The 24,335-nt window shown below is 48.4% G+C and overlaps 1 protein-coding gene across 3 annotated transcripts in view; it reads left to right on the top strand.

Moving 5' to 3' along the window:
• Positions 1 to 24,335, top strand: part of LOC311230498 (DNA repair protein XRCC4-like) — a 150,938-nt gene that overhangs the window by 85,929 nt on the left and 40,674 nt on the right. The window contains exon 7 of one of the 3 annotated variants that reach the window (XM_084316789.1): positions 4,220 to 4,348. The exons of the other annotated variants lie outside the window; for them this stretch is intronic. Coding sequence (XP_084172915.1) covers positions 4,220 to 4,296 — 77 coding nt within the window. The 3' untranslated portion in view covers positions 4,297 to 4,348. Of the gene's footprint in view, positions 1 to 4,219; positions 4,349 to 24,335 lie in introns of those variants that run through there. 3 annotated transcript variants of the gene reach the window in all.

Below are 24,335 nucleotides of genomic sequence, written 5' to 3'. Positions count from 1 at the left end.
CTATTTTTGTATCACAAACAGTACTGTATTTGTAAATCTGATATGTCATGAATGTATATATGTAGCAGTACTGTCTATCTGTATGTCATGTATGTCATATATGTTATGATGAATTGAAAATGGGGGACCCTGATGTAAACAAGACGAAAGTCTTTCTCTGGTCTGCATCCCCTTAACAATTGTGTGTATAGGGAGGTGTAGTCTGATGGCACTGGTTGTTCCACCCGTATAGGGATTTATCATTGGGAAAATGGATTATCTGCTATTGTAACAATTCTGCCACATGGAAATTGAAAAGCTTAAAATTTTTGCACAAAATGAGTTCCCTTCTATCACTAACATTATTGTTTAAGCATTTTTTTATGATTAATTGCGAATGTTTTCATGTTGAGCTATAGATTGTGGATGAATAAGCACAGAAAGGTACACCATGCCAATGTTAATGCTTTATTTGTTTTAAACGAGACGATTTAGAAATGGGCAATGGGGAAATACATTGCGTTGGACAGATGGTGGAACACGAAAAATTGCAATGACGTAACCACTATACCTCCCTATTGAGCCGTACTGTATTGTACCCATTCTGCAATCTGTTAATAAAATGTTCAATCAATCAAATCCAATGGTCTGACAAAAATAAATTAAAAAAAGATCGACGGCCATTTTTTTTTTTTTTTTAAGTCCGCAATTTTTCTTTTGTTTCACAATGGGTCATGACAAACCAATTACATAATCCAACATATGTGTAACGAACTAACATATTCCAGTTGACTATCTTTTTTGGAGGATTCGTTCAAAGGCTATTCATACTTCCATTTGTCTATCTATGGCGGATTCATTCAGACAGAAAAAAAAAGTTATTTGGTTGTGGGAGGGATCTGGGGTCACGTGGAGTGTGTTATACTAAATAACAACGTCTAACTTGACTGTTTCAGCCAATCAGAATCAAGAAATTTGCATGCCATTGTATAAAGAGGTTTTCTTTTGACACTTTGGCAGATATGGGGCTCAAGTGTGACAGAGGAGTGGTTGTGAAGTGAAATGGAGTGTGATCTGTTGGGAGATGTAAGATCGGAGCCAACCGAGGTCTTCAAGTCTAGTCAGCAGGATGTTGTGGCTCACGGTATCAAAGGCAGCACTCAGGTCAAGGAGGAGGAGGATGCTAAGGGCTCTTAGGGGTACGGGGTACTAAGGAGGCCATTGAGTACTCTGAGGAGAATGCGGGGCTCTAAAGATGGCAATGACACTCGGTTGGACAGTCGGTCGGTTCAACCACTTTGATCTGGTGTTAGGACCAGCACGACTTATAGGGGTTGCTAACCAGACTCTTAGTCTTGTTTGTCTCTCTCTCTCTCTCTCTCTCTCTCTCTCTCTCTCTCTCTCTCTCTCTCTCTCTCTCTCTCTCTCTCTCTCTCTCTCTCTCTCTCTCTCTCTCTCTCTCTCTCTCTCTCTCTCTCTCTCTCTCTCTCTCTCTCTCTCTCTCTCTCTCTCTCTCTCTCTCTCTCTCTCTCTCTCTCTATCTCTCTCCTTCTCCTTTTCTTCCTCCATCTTGAGAAAAGACAAGGCAGAAGTTTCTATTAACTCTGTGTACTACTAAAGAAACACTGATATCATGATATACAGTACTTGAAAAGTGTGCAGCGTGTGAATGATGTCCTGTTAGTTCCTGGTTCGATTCCAGCTCCTCTCGTCAGTGTGTGGAATTGTCCTTGAGCAAGACACTTAATCCATAACTGATCCGGCACGGTGGTGTAGTGGTTAACACTGTTGCCTCACAGCAAGAAGGTCCAGGGTTCGATTCCCGCTTGGGGACCAGGTTTCCATGATGCCAGGTACCCAGGTGGGTTATCTCCCAGGCCTTTCTGTGTGGAGTTTGCATGTTCTCCCCGTGCTCGCAAGGGTTTCCCCCCCGATAAGATAAACCCAATGGAAAAACATGCACAACAACAGATCGCTAACGCTGTGGCGTCCTTGACGAAGACGGACAGGAGCACTTGGATTGGTCCCCTGGCGCGGCTCACGTTGACGCCTGTCTGCTCCCGGCTGCCCTTGGGGGGGAAGGACGACGGGATGGGTTAATCGCAGAGACAAATCGCATCTGCGATCCTAAATAGACAATGCATGCGTGTGTGTTCCGGTGTGTGTGCTAAACTAACCGCTGTGTGTACCACTAAAACATTGAGTGTCGTTGCATGCCAAATAAAGACCTCTGCAACAGGTCCTGCATTATTATTATTATATTATCATTATATCCTGATGAACCCCTTGCGGTCATTGTGTGAATCTGTGAGTGAATTGGTGAATGTGGGGCATAAGTTGTAAAGCGCTTTGGATAAAAGCGCTATATAAATTCAGTAAATGTACTGTGTGTTGGTGTTCTGTTGATTTATCTTTTTTTGTCCACAACCAGTGAAATAAAGTGATCCAAATGTGAGCTTTTAAATGTCAAAACATGTCTCTCCTTCTGGCTTCATTGAGGATGAATGGATGTTGATTGTGGATTGTGCTCAGCATGGGACTGAGTGCTCTGTTTACTGGCCAGACAGCCTCTCTTATGTAGCTTATTGGCATTGGATTTACTCCCCAGCTCATGTTAGTGAAGAGGTTGGTCCAGCACAGTTTCCTCTCATCTACACTAGTAATACTACAGTAACACAGTTTCCTCTCGTCTACACTAGTAACACTACAGTAACACTGTTTCCTCCCGTCTACACTTGTAACACTGTTCTGAAGGTCCAGATTAACACTGAAAGTCTGTTTATTATTTTGTATAACTTATATATTGTTTATATATATAGGATATATATATTTACGTCATCTGTTTGCCTAACAGTACTTATCATTCGCCTCATTGTATATGTCCCATTCTTAACGCCGTAGGCGCCAGGCGCGCGCCCCCTCTAGACATGTTTCAGAACATGTTTAGGCATGCCCGGACAATCGAGAGAGCGCATTGATCTGTACAGGTGAACAGGCTGAGTCCACAGGGAACTAATATAGAGTGTGTGTGGAGAAGACGTGCAGCAGCAGCATTAACAGGAAAACTAACAGAGCGAGAGAGAAGACGTCTGGTGCAGTTGTACACAGACCGAGAGCAGTGTATCGTTATAGAGAGCCACATGGCTAATTAGATACCACTATAATATTGTCGAGCCATTATTGGCACAGTATAGTGACTTGTGTAAGCGAAGTAACGTGGAGAGACTTATCGTTAAACCCAGCGACGTTTGGATATAACTACTCATTGGAGACCGCCTGCGGGTTAGCTTCACGTACAAACGGAGCTAACTAGCTATCATCTATGCCAACGGGCTTTTGGATTAATAGCTATTAACCCTGCCATCGGGCGCTAGGAATACAAGGACCGGTTCCGTACGAGACCCCTTCTCCCAGTGACGACAGGATTATCCCACCAGTCTACAGTTTCTCTGGAGCAGGAGCTCTAGAGAGAACCACCGTCTCCAGCCACCATCTTGCTTTTCCCTGTACCGCCTTGCTTCGTCTCACTCCATTCAGAGCTCCACCGGTCGAGTATCCGTAGTATAGGAACTAGGGCTGCAACGATTAGTCCACATAATCGACGACGTCGATTATAAAAAATCGTCGACGAGAAATTGTTGCGTCGATTAGTCATAAAAAAATTATTTAATTTTTTTTTTTTTTTTTTTTTTTGTGCACTACCTATCTTTGTGAGAGTGGCTTCTCAGGGTTCCAGACAACATCATAACATGATGATCCCATAGCAAATTTTGGACATTGAAAACATTGTTCCCCTGCAGGAGATGATGATCAGACTAGACACACAATACATTACACACGCACTCCTCTCACTCACACACAGCGATCAGAGTAAGACACACACATACACACTCCTCTCACTCACACACAGCGATCAGAGTAAGACACACACACATTCACACTCCTCTCTCTCACACACAGCAATCAGAGTAAGACACACACACATTCACACTCCTCTCACTCACACACAGCGATCAGAGTAAGACACACACACATACACAAATTACACAGTACACACCTCTCACTCACACAGCGATCAGAGTAAGACACACACACAAATTACACAGTACACACACTCCTCTCACTCACACAGCGATCAGAGTAAGACACACACACATACACACACGGACTCCTCTCACACACAGCAAACAAAAGACCTAGAAGTCTGTCTGATCTGACTCATCCCCCTCTCCCCTTACAGCTGTTCCACGTCACCCTCCTGGTCCTGGACCAAGTTACAGCCCCATCAGCCGCGGTGCTGGGAGCAGATGCTGCTAGTTATTTTTCTTTTTTATTATTATTTTTTTAGTTATTTAAAGTACACTTCCACTTTAATTTGTCTTATTTAATTTATTTATCTTGTTATGAGTGATTGCTGTATTGTTCTTCAAATACATTTTCATTTAAAGTGGCTTAAGATCCAAATTCAAATGTTTCATGAGTCATTATTTTAATTTGCTATGGGATCATCATGTTATGATGTTGTTGTTTGGTCCTGACAAGAGTCTCAAAGTCTGGGGTGATGGTAGACAAGCAACTCTGAGGTCATGCTCAATGTCCAATATGTTCCTCTGCTCTGTCTTCAGCTGGACCAGAGCTGAGAAGCCACTTTCACAAAGATAGGTAGTTTAAAAAAAATATATATATATTTTTTTGTTTTTTGTTTACATAATTGGTTTTCGATTAGTTGACTAATCGAAAAAATAATCGACAGATTAGTCGACTACCAAATTAGTCATTAGTTGCAGCCCTAATAGGAACTATCGTTACCGCTGACTTTGTTGCACTGACATTCTATTATTAAAAGAGAACCGTGATATATACTATGTATGTTGCTATGACTATTAAAATGCTTGTTCTACTTGTATCCCTGTCCCCGCGCCGTTAATAGAGTGTCCACCATTTTGTGTACTTATACTGTCTGGCCATTAACATATTCTTTAGCAGTGGTTTAATCTAACATATCTCAATACAGTCAGGCTTGTGTAGCCCCTTAGCTACAATTGGTCCTTCGAGCCGGATGGTATCAGTAATAATAATAATATTAGTGATAATATGGCCAGCGGCGGACACTCTCCAATCGGCTCTCCCCCATTAGAGCGCCCTAGGCGCCAGCGTCAGCCCCCTCCCCACTTGGAGGGCTACGCCGTAGAGTTACCCCCTAACTTATCTACGAGTACGTTAAGCAAGGATAACATTGGTAGCTCAAGTATGCCCAACCTTATCGACCTGTCAACACCAGAAGTAGAGACCCAAGCTAGTTTAATTGAAACTAACTTAGCTTACGGGGGGGGGACAAGCGGGGCATGACTTGACTATACCCATAGAACGCCGCGCCCCCGAGATGGACCTCGGAGCGCAAGAAGGTAAAGAATGCGCCCCCGAGATGGACCTCGGAGCGCACCAGAGTAAAGAGCACCGCGCCCCCGAGATGGACCTCGGAGCGCGGGAGAAGACAAAGTACAGCGCCTCCGAGATGGACCTCGGAGCGCGTGAGGAGACCAGGTCTTATGTAAAGCGACCTTGGGTCCTCTGAAAGGCGCTATATAAAACAAAGTATTATTATTATTATTATTATAGGTCACCGCCAAGCCCTGCCAACTCCAAATCACCATCATCAGCGTCATCACCAAGCGAGGCCGACCAGAGGCTAGCGCAAGTCCTGATCGCCACGATAACCGCTTCGGCGGAAAGGGATCGCCTCCAGGGTGAGCGTGACCGCCTCCAGGCGCAACGAGAAAGTGAGCGCGAACATCTCAGACTGGAAGAGAGTCGCCTCCAGGCTCACGCCACGATGACCATCAGACTGGAAGAGAGGCGCCTCCAGGCTGAAGAAAACATGGAGCGAGACCGCGCCAATGCGCAGCGCGACGCAGCCAATGCGCAGCGCGAGGCAGAGCGAGGCCGCGCCCATGCGCAGCGCGAGGCGGAGCGAGACCGTCTACAAGCACAAATGATGACGCAAGCGCTCCAGAATGGGACTCCCCACTCCTCCACCCGGAGCTCCCGGAGATCATCACGACAAGGGTCGAGGGCACCCTCCCCTCCCCGACAGAGCTACACGGGACCCCGCCTACGGGAAGAACCTGCTTACGTCGCAGAGCAGCTAGCCGAGCGACTACAAAGCCTGATGGAGGACGAGGGAGGACAGAAAGCCCACCCGCACTACCCCATCTCAGACCAGGAGGCTCAGCGCAGCCCCGGTCTCAGTCCCGACACGCTGCGTTATGAACCCCCAACACGCCCCAGTGGGGAGTTCGAGCACCAGACGGCACCAAGGAATAGTGCCTGGGAACCCACCCCCTGGTTCCCGCCCAGCACGAACCAACGACCCAACGTACAGGGAGACTCGCCACGGATGCCTCTCCCCCCCACGTGCGTCAGTGTCGCAGCCATCCATGGCACCCTACATTGGGACACCCACATTCCCAGACTTCACAAGAGAAGACCGAGCGCAGTACACCGAGCTGCGTATGTGCCTAGAGACAATTATGTCCGGAGTACAGGACGAGTCATACAAGTATGCCATTCTCCTTAAGCACCTCAAGGTAACTAGAGCGCACAACATAGCGCTGGCATACTCCAATTCACAAACTCCCTATTCTGACGCCCTGGTTGCCCTCGACGCACGTTACGGACGCACATGGGACTATGTCATTCAGGAGATACGTGAGATCGAACGTCTCCCCCCGGCTAGAGACAATCGAGCCCTGGACGACCTATCCGTCAAAGTACAGTCCCTAGTAGGGATGCTCGGGTCCCAACGAGAGAAGGGGATGTACGAGTTTTATGCCAACTCCAACGTGGAGCACATATTGGAGAAGCTCCCCCCATTCCGCCAAGAACGTTTTCGGCGGCAAAGAAACTACCGTGACCCGAATGGCCCAGAACAGTCACTGCTAGATCTTGCTGACTTCCTAGCCAGGGAGGTTAGCAGCCTAAGAATTGACACCTTCGCATGGGGTGGCTCGAACATTAAAGAGGGACCGAGGAGGTTTAAAGACCAAAGCAGGCCCATCACAGTGATGCACCAGGCCGAGTCGGTGTCACGACAGAAGAGTCACAACCCCCCCGCCAAGGGGAAATGGAAGATCGCATGTCAATACTGCGACAACGAACACTGGCTGTCACAGTGCGACGCATTCAAGAAACTGACCACCGTCGAAGTAAGTCAGTGGATTAAAGCTAACCGCCGCTGCTTCCGCTGCGCGCGCGGCCACATGGCAGCAGAATACCGCCTTAAGAAGAAGTGTGGCAAGTGTGACGGCGCTCACCTCGAAGCACTGCACAAGAGCAACAAGCGAAACCCAGCTCCACAAAGCAACTCGAGAGCAGAAGTACTCTACATCGACCCCGCGAAGAGTGGGAGCTCCAGGGTGCTCCTCAAGGTGGTACGAGTACTCCTCAGTCACGGGGACAAGGTACTCGACACCTACGCCGTCCTCGACGACGGGTCGGAGAAGACACTACTCCTCGCCTCCGCCGCGACCCAGTTGGACCTGCGGGGTCCAGAGGAGACCATGACCCTCCGTACCATTCGTCGAGACTTAAAGACAATCAAAGGTGAAAACGTCTCGTTCACCATTGCAGCGATCGACCAGCCTGAGAAGCGGTACAGCATCAGCAAGGCGTTCACAAGTTACGACATAGGTTTGTCACGCTACGATTACCCCATCCCACAGCTGAGGGAAAAGTACGACCACCTACGCCAACTGCCCACACCGCTCATCAGCGGCGCTACGCCGACCCTACTCATTGGCTCCGACCACGCGGACCTCATTGTCTCAACTGATGCGATCCACATCGGACCCAGAGGATGCCCAGCCGCGGTTAAGACCCGACTGGGGTGGACGCTCCAGGGCCCCCTCTCCGGGCCTTCCAGCCGACCAACGTCCACACGCTGCCTTTACACCAAGGTGAGCGACACAGACAATACCCTCCTACAGCACGTTGAGAGGCTATGGACACTAGACTCGCTGCCATTCAAGAACGAACGCAAGATGGTTAGATCCAAAGAGGACAAGTATGCCATAGCTCTACTCGAGCAGAAGACTACGAGGGTCGAGGTCGACGGAGTGCTAAGATACGCGACCCCACTCTTGAGGCGGGAAGGGATGCCCACTCTGCATGTGCCTAAGGGAGCGACGCACCACTACCTACAGAGCACTGAGCGGCGCCTCGCCAAGGATCCCCCATCAAGGGGATGTTCCTACAAGTTCGACTGGTGGAGGAAGACAAGCCTTTACTGAGGTTTCTGTGGAGGGAGAGGCTCGACGACGAACAACCCTCGATATACCAATGGGAGGTACTCCCCTTCGGCACCACCTGCAGCCCGTGCTGCGCCACGCTCGCGTTACAGAAGCACGTGGCCGAAGACCCAGGAGCCGACGATGATGTCCGACACAGCGTTGAACGAAGTTTCTCCGTGGACAACTGTCTACAGAGCGTATCCACGCCAGAAGAAGCAGAGAGCATCCTACTGAAGCTACGGGCTTCATTAGCCAAAGGTGGATTCGACCTCCGACAGTGGGCCAGTAGCGACCCTCAAGTTCTCCGGCACCTCCCTCCAGAGACCAAGGCCGCGAGCAGCGAGACCTGGATGGCGCACACCCCAGGCGAAGCGCAAGAGATGACCCTGGGCCTCGTCTGGCGCTTCAAGACGGACTCGCTTCACTACCGACACACACCTCTGAAGACGGATCAGGAGACGTCCACGACTAGACTGACCACTCGGCGGAGTGTGTACCGAACACTCGCCAGCCAGTACGACCCAATGGGGTGTATCCTCCCCTACACCACCCGGGCGAAGATGCTGGTGAGAGAACTGTGGGCCAAGGAGCAGGGCTGGGACGACCCCATACCCGAGCACCTAGCCACCACATGGAGAGAGTGGGAGGATGAACTTGTCTTACTCCGCGAGGTGGCCATCCCGCGGAGCTACTTCCCTTCTACCGTGCGACTGGAGACGTGTCAGATAGACTTGCACGTCTTCAGCGACGCCTCAGAAGTGGCTTACGGATCAGTGGCCTACCTGAGGGCTCGAGAAGAGGGAGTTCTGAACTCCAAGCCCCTCGGCTACGTTCCAAGCGACGTAGCTGACATCGACCCCATCACCCCAAACTACCTCCTTGATGGGGCGGCCGGACCCTGCCCTTCCTCGGACTGTGTACAGACAGGACGAGATGAATGGACGGAGGATGTGGAGACACAGCCAAGTACTGACCGACCAGTCTTGGGCCCGCTTCCTCCTACGCTACTTACCCTCCCTTCCAGCCCGTCAGAAGTGGGTGAAAGACAGGGACAACCTGACCGTGGGTACCGTCGTGATGATAATAGACCAGTCACTACCCCAAGCTACGTGGCCAGCCGGCCGTGTGAGCAGAGTGATTAATGGTTCAGATGGGAAGGTCAGAGCGGCAGAAGTCATCGTCCAAGGGCGGACTTATACCAGACCAGTAGCTTAGTTGATGGAGCTTCCTGCGTTCCCTGACCCCCCTGACGACGACGATAACCCACCGACTTTATAGATTATTCCAACTCCCCACAGCCCATTATGGAGAAGTTGACTTGACTCTTAATATTAATCTGTGCCCCACATTTTATTTACTAATTAGGTTCGGACTAATTAGGGGGCGGCTGTTCTGAAGGTCCAGATTAACACTGAAAGTCTGCGTTTATTATTTTGTATAACTTATATATTGTTTATATATATAGGATATATATCTTTACGTCATCTGTTTGCCTAACAGTACTTATCATTCGCCTCATTGTATATGTCCCATTCTTAACGCCGTAGGCGCCAGGCACGCGCCCCCTCTAGACATGTTTCAGAACATGTTTAGGCATGCCCGGACAATCGAGAGAGCGCATTGATCTGTACAGGTGAACAGGCTGAGTCCACAGGGAACTAATATAGAGTGTGTGTGGAGAAGACGTGCAGCAGCAGCATTAACAGGAAAACTAACAGAGCGAGAGAGAAGACGTCTGGTGCAGTTGTACACAGACCGAGAGCAGTGTATCGTTATAGAGAGCCACATGGCTAATTAGATACCACTATAATATTGTCGAGCCATTATTGGCACAGTATAGTGACTTGTGTAAGCGAAGTAACGTGGAGAGACTTATAGTTAAACCCAGCGACGTTTGGATATAACTACTCATTGGAGACCGCCTGCGGGTTAGCTTCACGTACAAACGGAGCTAACTAGCTATCATCTATGCCAACGGGCTTTTGGATTAATAGCTATTAACCCTGCCATCGGGCGCTAGGAATACAAGGACCGGTTCCGTACGAGACCCCTTCTCCCAGCGACGACAGGATTATCCCACCAGTCTACAGTTTCTCTGGAGCAGGAGCTCTAGAGAGAACCACCGTCTCCAGCCACCATCTTGCTTTTCCCTGTACCGCCTCGCTTCGTCTCACTCCATTCAGAGCTCCACCGGTCGAGTATCCGTAGTATAGGAACTATCGTTACCGCTGACTTTGTTGCACTGACATTCTATTATTAAAAGAGAACCGTGATATATACTATGTATGTTGCTATGACTATTAAAATGCTTGTTCTACTTGTATCCCTGTCCCCGCGCCGTTAATAGAGTGTCCGCCATTTTGTGTACTAATACTGTCTGGCCATTAACATATTCTTTAGCAGTGGTTTAATCTAACATATCTCAATACAGTCAGGGTTGTGTAGCCCCTTAGCTACAAACACTGTTTCCTCCCATCTACACTAGTAATACTACAGTAACACTGTTTCCTCCCATCTACACTAGTAATACTACAGTAACACTGTTTCCTCCCATCTACAATAGTAATACTACAGTAACACTGTTTCCTCCCGTCTACACTAGTAATACTACAGTAACACAGTTTCCTCTTGTCTACACTAGTAATACTACAGTAACACTGTTTCCTCCCGTCTACATTTACATTTACATTTAGTTATTTAGCTGACGCTTTTATCCAAAGCGACTTACAAGTTCTGTACGACAAGTCATCAGGAAGGGCACAACTCTATCAGCTGAGTAACAATGTTCATCAAAGTGTTGAGTGCTACAGTGTAGGTTAGTTTATTAGGACAAGTGCATGACAGTAAGGTTAGTTAGGGTTAGATACTTTGTTTTCTTTTTTCTTTTTAATTCAGATAATGGTTGAAGAAGTGCGTCTTTAGTCGACGGCGAAAGATTGGACGGGTTTCAGCTGTCCTAACTGGGGTGGGTAGTTCATTCCACCATTGTGGGGCAAGGACTGAGAATAGGCGACTTCTCTTTTTTTTGTATTTTATTTTTTTATTATTTTTTAAACACACATATAAACAAACATGACAACACACGATAAGATACACAAGCATTAATACACAGTGTATATCCAATGAAATTACCATTTATACCAATGTCTTATACAGGATATACCCCTAATACCTGTTATCTAAAAACCTACACACATATGCTCCAGCTCGAACCCCCCCCCTCCCGGACCCCTCTTTGGATAGTACCTCCATTATCCCTCGCTCCTAACCAGACACTACCATTATAAGCTAGCTTGTATTCTCTCCACCACTTCTAACCACATTGTCATTTTGGATTCATTGAGACCCAGAATTCTTGCTGTAGATATTTCTTGATAAATCACATCGAGATATGTAAGAAACCAAACTTTCCGGCAATTTTTTTCCGGTTGAAACCAGCGTGATGCGATCAGCTTTTTAGCTACTGTGATACCCGATAAAACCAATCTCTTTAGCTGTGGATGTACTGCAAACTCAAAAACATCATTCAATAGTAATACAGAGGGGTGTACAGGTATATTCCAAGATACGAGTTTTGATAATTGTTGGGTCACATCTTTCCAGAATATCTTAACTGGTGGGCAGTCCCAGTACATGTGCATAAATGTCCCTTCATCCCCATTTGTACATTGGGAGCATTTGGAGTCTTGTTTAAGACCCATTCTGTTCAGTCTTATAGGAGTCAAGTATGTCCTGTGAATATAGTTAAGATTGATTTGTTGATGGTCCGGGTTCCTTGATGTAAGTCGGACATTTGCCCAGGCTTCTTGCCAATCAAAGTCACTTTCCAGGTCTGGTATATCCCTCCTCCAGACGGAGTCTAGGTGGAGGGTTTCATACGAGGACGTTAGTAATTGATGATAAAAATCTGAAACAAAACCTCTCAATGTCTCTCTTTCATAGAAGAATTTGTGGTATCTGTGGTGTTCAATTGGTATGTCTAATGGAACACCGTGAGACTTCAAACATAGCCGTAACTGTATGTAAAAAAGCCATGTGGACTTGGTGAGATTACATTTTTTGCATATTTCTCCATAACTACAAAAACCCTGTTTGTTAAAAAATCCCCTAATGAGTGTATGCCTTGCTCTTCCCATATAGGGAATCTTATAGGTCGTTTTTCAATCAAGAGTGCATTGTTATTGAATAAGGGAGTATGATTGTGCCATTTATGTGGGTTAGGATATTTTTTTTGTGTTTCACGCCATATCCGGATCGCATGAGTAATTATGGGGCCAAATTTCCGTTCACAATGCTTGATTGGTAGTTTAGTGTATGCTATGTCCTTCAGTCTATGTGGGGCTACTATGTTTTCTTCTAATTTTCTCCAGGATACTAATGCTTGGGGATCAAACCATGTTGTCAATGGTCTTAATGTGTACGCCTTAAAATAGTGGAAAAAATCTGGAAATGCCATGCCACCGTCTGCTTTATTTCTCTGTGCGGTGGATCTTTTTATACGTGGTGGTTTGTTATTCCAAATAAATTTGTATGTGGAGGAGTGTAATCTTTTCCAGTAACCCTCTGGAGGGGGTAACGGTAGCATTGAACTGAAGAAGTTGATTCTAGGTAGTACGTCCATCTTAACTATTGATATCCGTGCCTGTACTGAGTTTTTAAGTTTTGCCCACCTATCAAGGTCGTCTTTGATTTTGTTTTGGATTATTGTGTAATTGTGCTTCACCGTTTGTCTTATGGTGGGGAATATTTCCACTCCCAAGCATCTAAAATGTTTTACCATAGGTATCTCTCCTGGGAGGGTTATATCTTTTTTTGCAGGGGTGTTAAGTGGAAGGAAAGCCGACGTCGGCCAATTTATCTTGAATCCCGATAAATCACCAAAGTTCTCAATCAACTTGAGCAGATGAGGCAGTGTGGTGTTGGGGTTTTGCATGAACATTATTACGTCGTCCGCATATAAACAAATTTTATGTTGTGTGCCCTTGATTACGATTGGTTGTATGGATTGGGATTGTCTTATATATTGTGCTAAAGGTTCTAATGATAGATCGAATAGTCCGGGACTAAGAGGGCAACCCTGTCTAGCTGAGCGTGATACCGGAAATATTCCGGAGGTGATTATACCTGTAGTAATCATGGCCGATGGGTCTTTGTATACTACTTTAATCATATCAATGAAACCTTTACCTAACCCCATCTTCTCTAATACTGCCCATAGATACGACCATTCCAGCCTGTCAAAAGCTTTCATTGCATCCAGGGACAGCATCGCCTTAGGTATGGTGTTGTCCTTGTCGGCATCTAGTACGTGCAGTATTCGTCTTATGTTATCAGTGATCAGGCGGCCTCTTATGAAGCCAGTTTGGTCCGGATGAACTAAAGACGTCATATGCTTTTGTAATCTGATGGCTAATACCTTAGAGTACAGTTTGATATCGGTTCCGAGGAGGCTTAAGGGTCTGTAACTACCGCACTCGGTGGGGTCTTTGTCTTTTTTGAGAACGACTGTTATGAGTGCAATATTGTCGTTTTTATGGAAGTTCCCCTCCTTGACTGAGTATAAGATCATATTTAGTAATAAGGGTCTAATTATGTCCCAACAAGAAAGGTACATTTCTGGTGGGATACCGTCTCTTCCGGGAGCATTACCACTTTGCATTTCGGATATGGCCTTCTTGAGTTCCTCTAGTGTGATCGGTGTTTCTAACTGTTTAGCGTCATCCTCTGCAAGTTTAGGGAGAATAATTTGATTAAGATATGTGTCCATTTTGTTTTGATCGAAGGTCGTTTCTGATTTATATAAGTCGGAGTAGAATTCTTTGAATGTATCGTTTATTTTTTCAGGGTCTGTTTCAAGTACTTGTTGTGCTCTAATGGTAGTTATATCTGCAAATTTTGCATTAATTCTTAATCGCATGGCTAATAGGTGACTAGGTTTAGAACCTTGGGAGTACTGCTGTTGTCTTGTGCTGCGTATTTGTATTTCCGATTGTTGTCTGTATATGGCATTGATCTCTTTTTTTAGTACATTAACTTGATTTTCTAGTCGAGTTGAGTTGTTGTATTTTAAAGAATTAAATAACGTTGAGTAAAGCGTTTCCAGTTCAGACAGTTTTGTGCATCGATTCTTGCGCATTTTGGAGGAAAAGCTATCAGTGAAATCCTTGATCATTCCCTTTACCGACATCCATATTATTCTGGGGTCTTGCACCGAGTTTGCATTCTCCCGTAGGAATACTATAAGAGCTTCTTTGAGTTGTGTAATGAATTCCTTGTTATTAAGCAGCATCGAGTTAAATCGCCATCTTGGGGCGACTTCTCTTTGATGACCCTCCCGGAGCTCAGATAGGAGTAGGTCTGAGGCGGCCAGAAGATGCAGAGCATAGGGGTCTTGAGGGTGTGTAGTTAGAGACCATTGACCGGAGGTAGGCGGGAGCGGTTCCCTTTGCCGCACGGTATGCCAGGTCGAGGGCCTTGAAGCGGATTCGTGCAGCAATGGGGAGCCAGTGCAGGTCCCTAAGAAGTGGGGTGACATGGGCCGACTTCGGTAGGTTTGAGATCAGGCGGGCCGCTGCGTTCTGAATGAGTTGAAGAGGCTTAGTGGCAGTGGCCGGGAGGCCAGCGAGCAGTGCAGTAGTCGAGGCGGGAGATGACTGTTGATTGGACGAGGAGTTGGGTGGCTTATTTTGACAGGAAGAGGCAAATCCTTCTGACGTTGCTCAGGAGGAATCTGCAGGTTCTGGTTGTCGCTGCGATGTGAGCAGAGAAGTTCGTCGAGGACAACACCAAGGTTCTTGGCGGTCGGGAACGCGGTCACAGCTGCATTCTCGACTGTGATGGAAAGGTCGGTCAGTGGGGAGGATTTTTTTTATGAGCGGCGTGACTCTGGCTTGTTTTAGGGAGGTGGGGACCACCCCCGAGTTGAGTGAGGAGTTGATGGTTGCAGTTAGGAATGGGAGGATGTCTGGTGCTATGGTCTGGAGGAGTGGGGAGGGTAGCTTGTCCAGCTGGCATGTAGTCGGACGGTTCAACGTTACCAGTGTCAGGGTCTCGGCTTCTGTAATGGGAGAGAAAGATGACAGAGTGAAGGATGAGGTTCTCGATTCAGCATTTGGAATGCGTGGGGGTTGGGAGAAGGAGCTGCGGATGTTCTCCACTTTTTCCTCAAAGAAGATAGCGAAGTCTTCGGCAGAGAAAGATGAGGGAGGAGGGGGTTGGGGGGAGTGAGGAGGGAGGACATGGTAGCATGCAGTTTGCGAAGATTCTTGGCAGAGGCCTCGATCCTATGGTGAAAGAAAGAAGCTTTGGCATTAGTAATGGTTTTGGAGAATGTTAACAAGAGGTTGTGATATGTGTCGATGTCAGCAGTGAGCCGTGACTTTCGATACTTCCTCTCAGCCGCTCTCAGGACCTGTCTTTGTTCTCCCACTGGATCGGTCAGCCATGGACTGGGTGGGGAACGGCAGGCAGGTTTCTCAACGAGGTGACAGAGCTTGTCGAAGGAGGTTGCAAGGGCTGAGAGGAGGGTGGAGGTTGCCATCTCTGTGGAGAGAGCAGATAAGGTGTCACTCAAAGGTAGAGAGGATAGTATGTCAGAGGAGAGGGTGGAGGGGGATAGGGAGGGCAGGTTGCGTCTGAGTGAGACGGTTTGAGTTGGGGTGAAGACCTTTCGATTAAGCATGAGAAGGATACATATAGGGGAGTTACCGTGTTGTTAATGATGTTGGAGTTGCGGGAAAATATGAGATCCAAGGAGTTGCCTGCTTTGTGGGTGGGTCTACACTAGTGTTACAAAGGGTCAGATTAAACCGAATATATATATTTATCGTTTGATATCCCTTGTATATTCTTTGTATATATACACGGAATGTCCCTTTACCTGGGTACAGACCAGACCATAATATTCGCTCTCCTATTGGACGGCGACCCCTAGGCGCCAACGACCATACCCCCAACGACAAGTTCAAAGGCAACGCCAAGGCATGTCTCAACATGTCCAGGTCTGCGCAGTAATACGAGACAGAACTGAGGTTGGCACTAGATAATTCACCTTACGTATAAATACGGCGCAGGTGGAAACAGCAGTACTAGTAAAGCCTTCACCACGAGTCAACGACCAAGTGAAGTGAGCAACCTTGCGTCTAAATAGAGCACTTAGAACATGTGCGAATAGGATAGTAAAGTGTCATAGTTTGGTGAAGTAACGTCAAGTTCAACCTAGTTTAATGTGACGGATAGTGCACAGGAGAATCTACACCGGCGAATGCAGAACCATTTTCTGGTTGGATTATATTGCTTTGGTACCGTGACTGCTGGAGCAGAGAACCGTCTACCCCACTATCGTGTGGGATCTACCCCAGTGAGGAGCATCCCTCGAGCCCGCCTCTAGGAGGAGGCTGGCTAGCTTTCATCCATGCTGTCGGGCATACTGGATTATAGCTGTTGCTTTGTCTACCGATCAAGGGAGTACTGCACTGGTTCCTGTATCTGGAACCTTGTTATTCCTCGTTGACCCAGACTTTGCACCCGAACATTCCTCTACCCTGCCGGCTTACACCCGGAGGGAACCCCCCAGTGTCTCCAGCGGGTACTAGTGTGCCTTATGTAATTGCTATGCTACAGGTGGCGTCAGTTTAGACCCATCTTATTATTCTCATTGACTTACGCTCTTGACCTACTTTACGTGTGTTCTTCGCCTTACAAGCGCAAGTATAATTCTCAATCTGTAACTTAACGTTGCTTGCTCTGATAATAATAAATATCTTCTAAATAGAACTTTATGTGTCATTGCCGTATTCTTGTGTGGGTGTTCACCATATATATTCATGTACTGTATGGCCAGTAATTAAAGTACATAACTAAGTAGTGGTTTAATAATACCATACTCTCAATACAGTCAGGGAATTGTACCCCTCAGTTACAACTAGTAATACTACAGTAACACTGTTTCCTCCCATCTCGTATACACTAGTAATACTACAGTAACACTGATTCCTCTCGTCTATACTAGTAATACTACAGTAACACTGTTTCCTCCCATCTACACTAGTAATACTACAGTAACACAGTTTCCTCTCGTCTACACTAGTAATACTACAGTAATAATGTTTCCTCTCGTCTACACTAGTAATACTACAGTAACACTGTTTTACACATTGTGGGTGTGCCCCCAATCATTTTGTGTGAGAGGGAGTGAGAGTGTGTGTGTGTGTGTGTGTGTGTGTGTGTGTGTGTGTGTGTGTGTGTGTGTGTGTGTGTGTGTGTGTGTGTGTGTGTGTGTGTGTGTGTGTGTGTGTGTGTGTGTGTGTGTGTGTGTGTGTGTGTGTGTGTGTGTGTGTGTGTGTGTGTGTGTGTGTGTGTGTGTGTGTGTGTGTGTGTGTGTGTGTTTTTTTGCAGTATAATGTTTACAGTAATTCAGCCGTCATATCCACAGTCTCTGGGCGTTTTCTCTCTTGGCTATGAGTCGTTGTGGGGAAACAGGCGCGTATTCTTGCTTGTTAATTGATGCATAATACATTGTCACTCCCTCTTGTTTATATTGTGCCATCTAAAGGCAAGTATCCATCCAAGCAGCATGTAGTTCACCTTTGAATAGAGCAGTACAAATAATAAAAGTGCATTTTTCTTTGTGCTTGTTTGTCAGTATTTTTCCACTCTAATGTAGGTACATCTGACTGTGAATCTATTCATATACAAATACTGTATTATGTTTACGTAGGTTTATATGCTATATGTGCATCAGGGTTGGGATCAGTTTACTTTCAATTCAATGAAGGATTTGGATCTTGGATTGACATTTGGATTTCCTTTTAAATTAAAATATTGAAAAACTTTAAGCATGAAAAGTTTGTGCTATCCAATATTTTACCAAGTAAATCATCTGCATGTAAAGGGCAAACTGATTGAATTGATTATTCTTATTATAATTTTTTATTTTGAATTAATTGAATTGATTCTTATTATTTAAATAATGTTTAAATGTATTATTATTATTTCTTTGCACTAGTGAACATATACATCTTGCAATGGTACAGGCTGCATTCTGTAGCGGTCTGTTGACTTCCTTGACCCTAGTTAACCCATGTCACTCCGGCTGTGTGTTCATATCATTCTGACCAGATAAGAGAGAATAATTGCAGAATAGAAGAGGGGACATCATCCTCTTCATCCTCTGACCTTTTCTTTCCTGTTGGAGCATCTTCTGAATGAACAAATTGATGGATAGAGTGATAGTGGAAACACAGGAAGCACATCTGTCAGAGATGGACAGATGATGATAAAAGAGAGAGGAGAAAGTGTTACACGGCTTTCAGATGTAAACCAGGGCGGACATTTGCAGGGGGAATTCACCAGATTGAGCGACGGAGTGCAGTGTGGGAGGTGCGCGCATGAGAAATCTGCTGAGCAGTGGTGTAGAGCAGGTGAGAAACGTTGGGTCGGGGTTCAAGTTTTCACAGCAAGATTCCCGGGTGCTTCATCATTTGCGTGGCGACTTGGCTCAAGTCTAGTCTGACCTGCCATATGTTCCGTTCCACAGAACCATGTTGGAAGTCATGCTTTGAAACTGTTTGCAAAAGGACCAACACTGTGGTTTTCGGGATACAAGCGAATAACTTGAAGCCTGACAAGATGGATTCTGGCAAGATCACGGTATCATGTGAGAATCCATCTCATCAGGCTTCGGGTTATGGGCCTTTGCTGTGCAAAGTTAGCTCAAGTCCTCTCCTTGTGTAGTTAACCTCTCAGTGTGAAGAGCTTTCTCCACCTTCTCCCTACCATTGATGACAAGCGAATACCGCCAGGGCCCTGGCGGAGCTACAGGGGCATCTCAACATCCACCATATCAAACATCCGGACGCAGCCATGATCATAGCCGGCGACTTCAACCAGGCGAATCTGAAGAAAGTAATGCCATCCTTTTTTCAGCACATCGCCTGCTCCACCAGGGGAGGAAATACACTGGATCATTGCTACACCCCGTTCAGAGCCGGGTACAAGGCAATACCGGCTCCGCCACTAGCGGGAGCAACAACCACATCGGACCATGACTCTTTCTCTATCCGGCTTACAGGCAGAGATCACGTGACGCTGTCGTGTCACGTGAGGTAAATAAGTGGGCCGACCAATCGGAGACAGCGCTACAGGACGCACTCGATGATGTCGACTGGGGTATGTTTCAGACAAGCTCCAGCGGTGTTAGCGAGTTTGCTGATGTTGTTGTTAGTTTTATAACAACACTAGCTGATAGTATCGTCCCCACGAAAAAGGTGCGGGTCTACCCAAACCAGAAACCGTGGGTTGACAGTACTATCAGAGCAGCTCTGAGAACTCGCACCACTGCTTATAACCTGGGCAGAGAGTCAGGAAACATGGAGGAGTATAAGGCAACAGTCTATACTCTACGCAAGGTTGTAAAGCTTGCTAAGAGGTCATACGTGGACAAAATGGAGACACAAATGGCACAGAATGACACGAGGCTTATGGCGAGGGCTACGGACGATAACGGACTACAAAGTCAGCGGCCCCTTAATGGGGAGTGCCGACGCCTCTCTCGCGGACCAGCTCAAGACAGTAGCGACGCTAGCTCACCGGCTAGTGACGTTACTGACGCGCCGGCCGTCGTGGAGGGGGGGGGGGGGCATCCACGGGGGGGCGGGGGCACTCTCTCATTGACGGAACACAGTGTGAGAAGAGCATTTATGCAGGTGAACACCAGAAAGGCAGCTGGCCCAGATGGGAAAACAGGACGGATACTTAAGTCCTGTGCTAACCAGCTAGCCCCAGTGTTCACCACCATATTTAATCTATCCCTGGCAGAATCCATGGTCCCTGCCTGTTTCAAGGTGTCTACTATAATCCCGGTACCAAAGAAATCCTCCCCAACAGGTCTTAATGACTACAGACCGGTGGCACTCACCTCTGTGGCCATGAAATGTTTTGAGAGTCTGGTTGAATGAATGAATGAATGTGTAGTGGGTGCTATGGACATAATTCACCATTAGATTGTTTTGATGTATTGATGGGGCACTGTCACTTTAATGAGGTTGGTTGGGGGTTGGGCTTAGAGAAGACGCGCTGGTGGAATGTCATTCATAAAATGTTTTTGGTGACGCGGAGCTGTCAGAGTTTAGCACGGCATAGATCTGACAGCTGTCACTTGTGCTAAGAAGATAATAAATGACACACTACTTACTTGGTGTGGTTGCAAGATAGAAATTGTGCGTCTCTCCTTTCCGACGATTTCTACAGTGGTGACCCTGTTATACGTTTTGAAGACGCTTCCGCGGCAACATGTCTACGAACGCAGTTTCACTGAAATTACCTGAGTTCTGGGAGTCGTCAGCCTCGGCATGGTTTGCGCAAACGGAGGCACAGTTCGAGCTGCGTGAGATTACCTCGGATACAACAAGATATTATTATGTGGTGTCAGCCCTGGGAAGTTCGACAGCCAGCAGAGTGGTGAGCCTCCTAAAGAACCCTCCGGCTCGAGATAAATATCTCACGATCAAGTCTCATCTGTTAAAGACATTCGAACTTTCCGATACCGAGCGGGCCAGCCGATTGTTTTCTTTGCAAGGGCTCGGTGATAGCAAGCCATCGGAGCTCATGGATAGGATGCTGGATTTATTGGGAGAGCACAAGCCTGATTTCCTTTTCATGCAACTTTTCCTGCGTCAGCTGCCTTCTCCGGTTTGGGCCGCTCTGGCCAACACCACTATAGACGATTGCCGCGCTCTGGCCGAGGAGGCTGATACGTTTTTTTTGGCTGGTCAACAGCACTGTGCAGCGGCAGTTTTCCCAACCCAAGCCTTTGTTTCGCCGCCGGGAGACTGGAACTTCACCGCAGCAGCGACAGCCCCTCGCCAGCAGCGTGACGCGAACGCGGGGCTGTGTTATTACCATGCACGGTTTGGACCTAAAGCCAAGCAGTGCCGCCCGCCGTGCAGCTTCAGTGGGCTGGGAAATGCCCGGGCCGGCGCTCGTTAGTGGCCATGAGCGTCGGTCAGGCTGGCAGGCTACTGTTTGTCCAGGACACCATCTCCGGGCGGCGTTTCATGTGCGACACGGGCGCGCAGAGGAGCGTCTTGCCGGCTTCTAGAGTGGACATCCTATCCGGCGGACACGGACCCCCCATGGAGGCCGCCAACGGCACCCCCATCCGCACATACGGCACCAGGTATGTCGAAATGTGTTTTAGTGGCCAACGGTTTGGCTGGGACTTTATCACAGCTAATGTAGCCGTCCCTCTTCTAGGCGCTGATTTTTTGTGTGATTATGGACTGTTAGTGGATGTTAAAAATTGCCGCTTAATTGATGCCATTACATTCTGCTCTTATGCTGGTGCGCTTGGGGGTGCAGACTCCATCAGACTCTCTAGCATGCTCTCCGCCGCAGATGAGTTTCAACACCTTCTCGCCGAGTTCCCAGGCCTCACGCGGCCCACGTTCTCATCATCTACAGCCAAGCATGGAGTGGAACATCATATCGCCACGACCGGCCCTCCAGTCTATGCCCGGGCTCGGCGCCTCGACCCGGTCAAGCTCAGCATTGCCAAGGCAGAGTTCGAGAACATGGAACGCCTCGGCATTGTCCGTCGCTCCGACAGCCCATGGGCCTCCCCCCTCCACATTGTCCCCAAGCCGGGAGGCGGGTGGCGCCCGTGTGGGGATTACCGCCGGCTCAACGATGCTACGACGCCGGACCGGTACCCAGTCCCGCACATTCAGGACTTTTCTGCCCGCCTTTCAGGGAAATTAATGTTTTCCAAGGTGGACCTTGTGCGTGGGTATCATCAGGTGCCCGTCCAACCGCTGGATGTCCCCAAAACAGCAGTCATAACTCCATTTGGACTATTTGAATTTCTGCGCATGCCATTCGGCCTCACAAACGCTGCACAGACGTTCCAGCGCCTTATGGACTCTGTGCTACGAGACTTGGATTTTATTTTTGTATACTTGGATGATATCCTCATAGCCAGCGCCTCTAAGGCTGAGCACATGTCCCACCTCAGGATGCTTTTTGAGCGGCTAAATGAGCATGGACTGATAATCAACCCGGCCAAATGCCAGTTTGGGCGGTCGACCATTGACTTCCTGGGGCACAGAGTCACTAAAGAGGGAGCGGTCCCTCTTCCCATGAAGGTGGAAGCGGTGATGAATTTTCCCCGGCCGCCCACGGTTAGGTCACTGCAGGAGTTTCTCGGAATGATCAACTTTTATCACCGCTTTATTCCCCAGGCGGCTCGGATTATGCGGCCGTTGTATGAGGCCCTTAGGGGTAAAGCGCCAAAACATGCGGTCGACTGGTCTGCTGAGAGAGACAAAGCTTTTCTGGATGCCAAGGCTGCCCTAGCCAACGCCACCATGCTGGCACATCCTTCCTTTAAGGCCCCAATATCCATCACCACCGACGCCTCAGATTTTGCCGTGGGCGCAGTGTTTGAACAGTGGGTAGGCGGGGCTTGCCAGCCGCTCGCTTTTTTCAGCCGCCAGTTAAGCCCCAGCGAGCGGAGGTATAGCACCTTCGATCGGGAGCTCCTCGGCCTCTACCTTGCCATCCGCCATTTTCGTTTCCTGCTGGAGGCCCGCCAGTTCACGGCCTTCGTGGATCACAAGCCGCTGACGTTCGCCATGGCCAAGGTGTCTGAGCCATGGTCCGCCCGTCAACAGCGACAGCTCTCATATGTCTCAGAGTTCACTACTGACATTCAACATGTGGCAGGTAAAGCAAACCTTGTCGCAGACTGCCTCTCCCGGGCTGTAGTGGGCGCCATCCACTTGGGGCTGGATTACACCGGTATGGCGGCGGACCAGGCTACCGACCCTGAAGTGCAGGATTTCAGGTCAGCCACCTCAAGCCTGCGGTTAGAGGATGTGGTTTTTGACAGCGCTGGCACCACACTCCTGTGTGATGTCTCTATGGGACAGGCCCGCCCCATCGTTCCCACAGGATGGAGGCGGCGTGTTTATGACGCTGTTCACGGCCTCTCCCACCCGGGAAAGAAACCTACGCAGAGGCTAGTGTCCGCCAAGTTTGTCTGGCCTGGGCTTAGAAAAGATGTAAGAGACTGGGCTGACTCCTGTTTGGAGTGCCAGCGCGCTAAAGTGTACCGTCACACCAAGGCCCCCCTGCAGCACTTCCCTGTACCTGAAAGGAGGTTCGACCACGTGAACGTTGACCTAGTGGGCCCCCTGCCCCCCTCACACGGCTTCAGTTACCTCTTTACTATGGTGGACAGGACTACCCGTTGGCCAGAGGCAGTTCCACTGTCAGGCACGACGTCCGCCGAGGTGGCCAGAGCCTTTATTGGAACCTGGGTCGCCCGGTTTGGCACTCCAGCCGACCTCTCTTCAGACCGGGGCCCACAGTTCACGTCCGAGCTCTGGAACACGGTCGCCAAGAGCCTGGGCGTGAAGCTACACCGGACTACGTCATACCACCCGCAGGCCAATGGGTTATGCGAGCGCTTTCACCGCTCAATGAAAGCAGCACTTCGGGCCAGCCTTACTGACAGCGGCTGGGTCGACCGGCTCCCGTGGGTCATGCTTGGTCTCAGGACGGCCCCCAAGGAAGACCTTCAGACCTCCTCGGCTGAGCTGGTTTACGGTCAGCCTCTGCGGGTGCCAGGGGATTTCATCCCTAACATTACTGCCCCCTGGTGTGCAGCCCAGCAGCGGACAGCACTTCTGGAGAAGGCTAAGGTATTCACGCCGGTCCCCACCTCACAGCACGGCCTTCCCCGGTCGCACGTCCCTACAAGTCTGCAGTCAGCGGGATATGTTTTCATCCGTCACGATGCCCACCGGGACCCCTTGAAACCTCCATACGACGGTCCGTTCCGTGTCCAGGAGGCTGGAGACAAGTACTTTGTGGTGGACATGGGCGGGAAGCTGGAACACATTTCCATAGACCGCCTTAAACCGGCTCATGTGGACTTGGGCAAACCTGTTGGACTGGCCCAGCCCCCACGGCGGGAACGACCCCCTACCTTGCCCAGTCTTCCGAGTAAGGCCCACGAGACCCCCTCGCCACCTATCCTGTGCCCGAGTGGCCGTAGGGCCCTTAAGG

This window comes from Notolepis coatsorum (genome assembly GCF_963971535.1).
Source record: "Notolepis coatsorum genome assembly, chromosome: 1".
Lineage (NCBI taxonomy): Eukaryota > Metazoa > Chordata > Actinopteri > Aulopiformes > Paralepididae > Notolepis > Notolepis coatsorum.
Note: the sequence above shows the minus strand (reverse complement) of the source record. Positions and strands in the feature narration are given on the sequence as shown.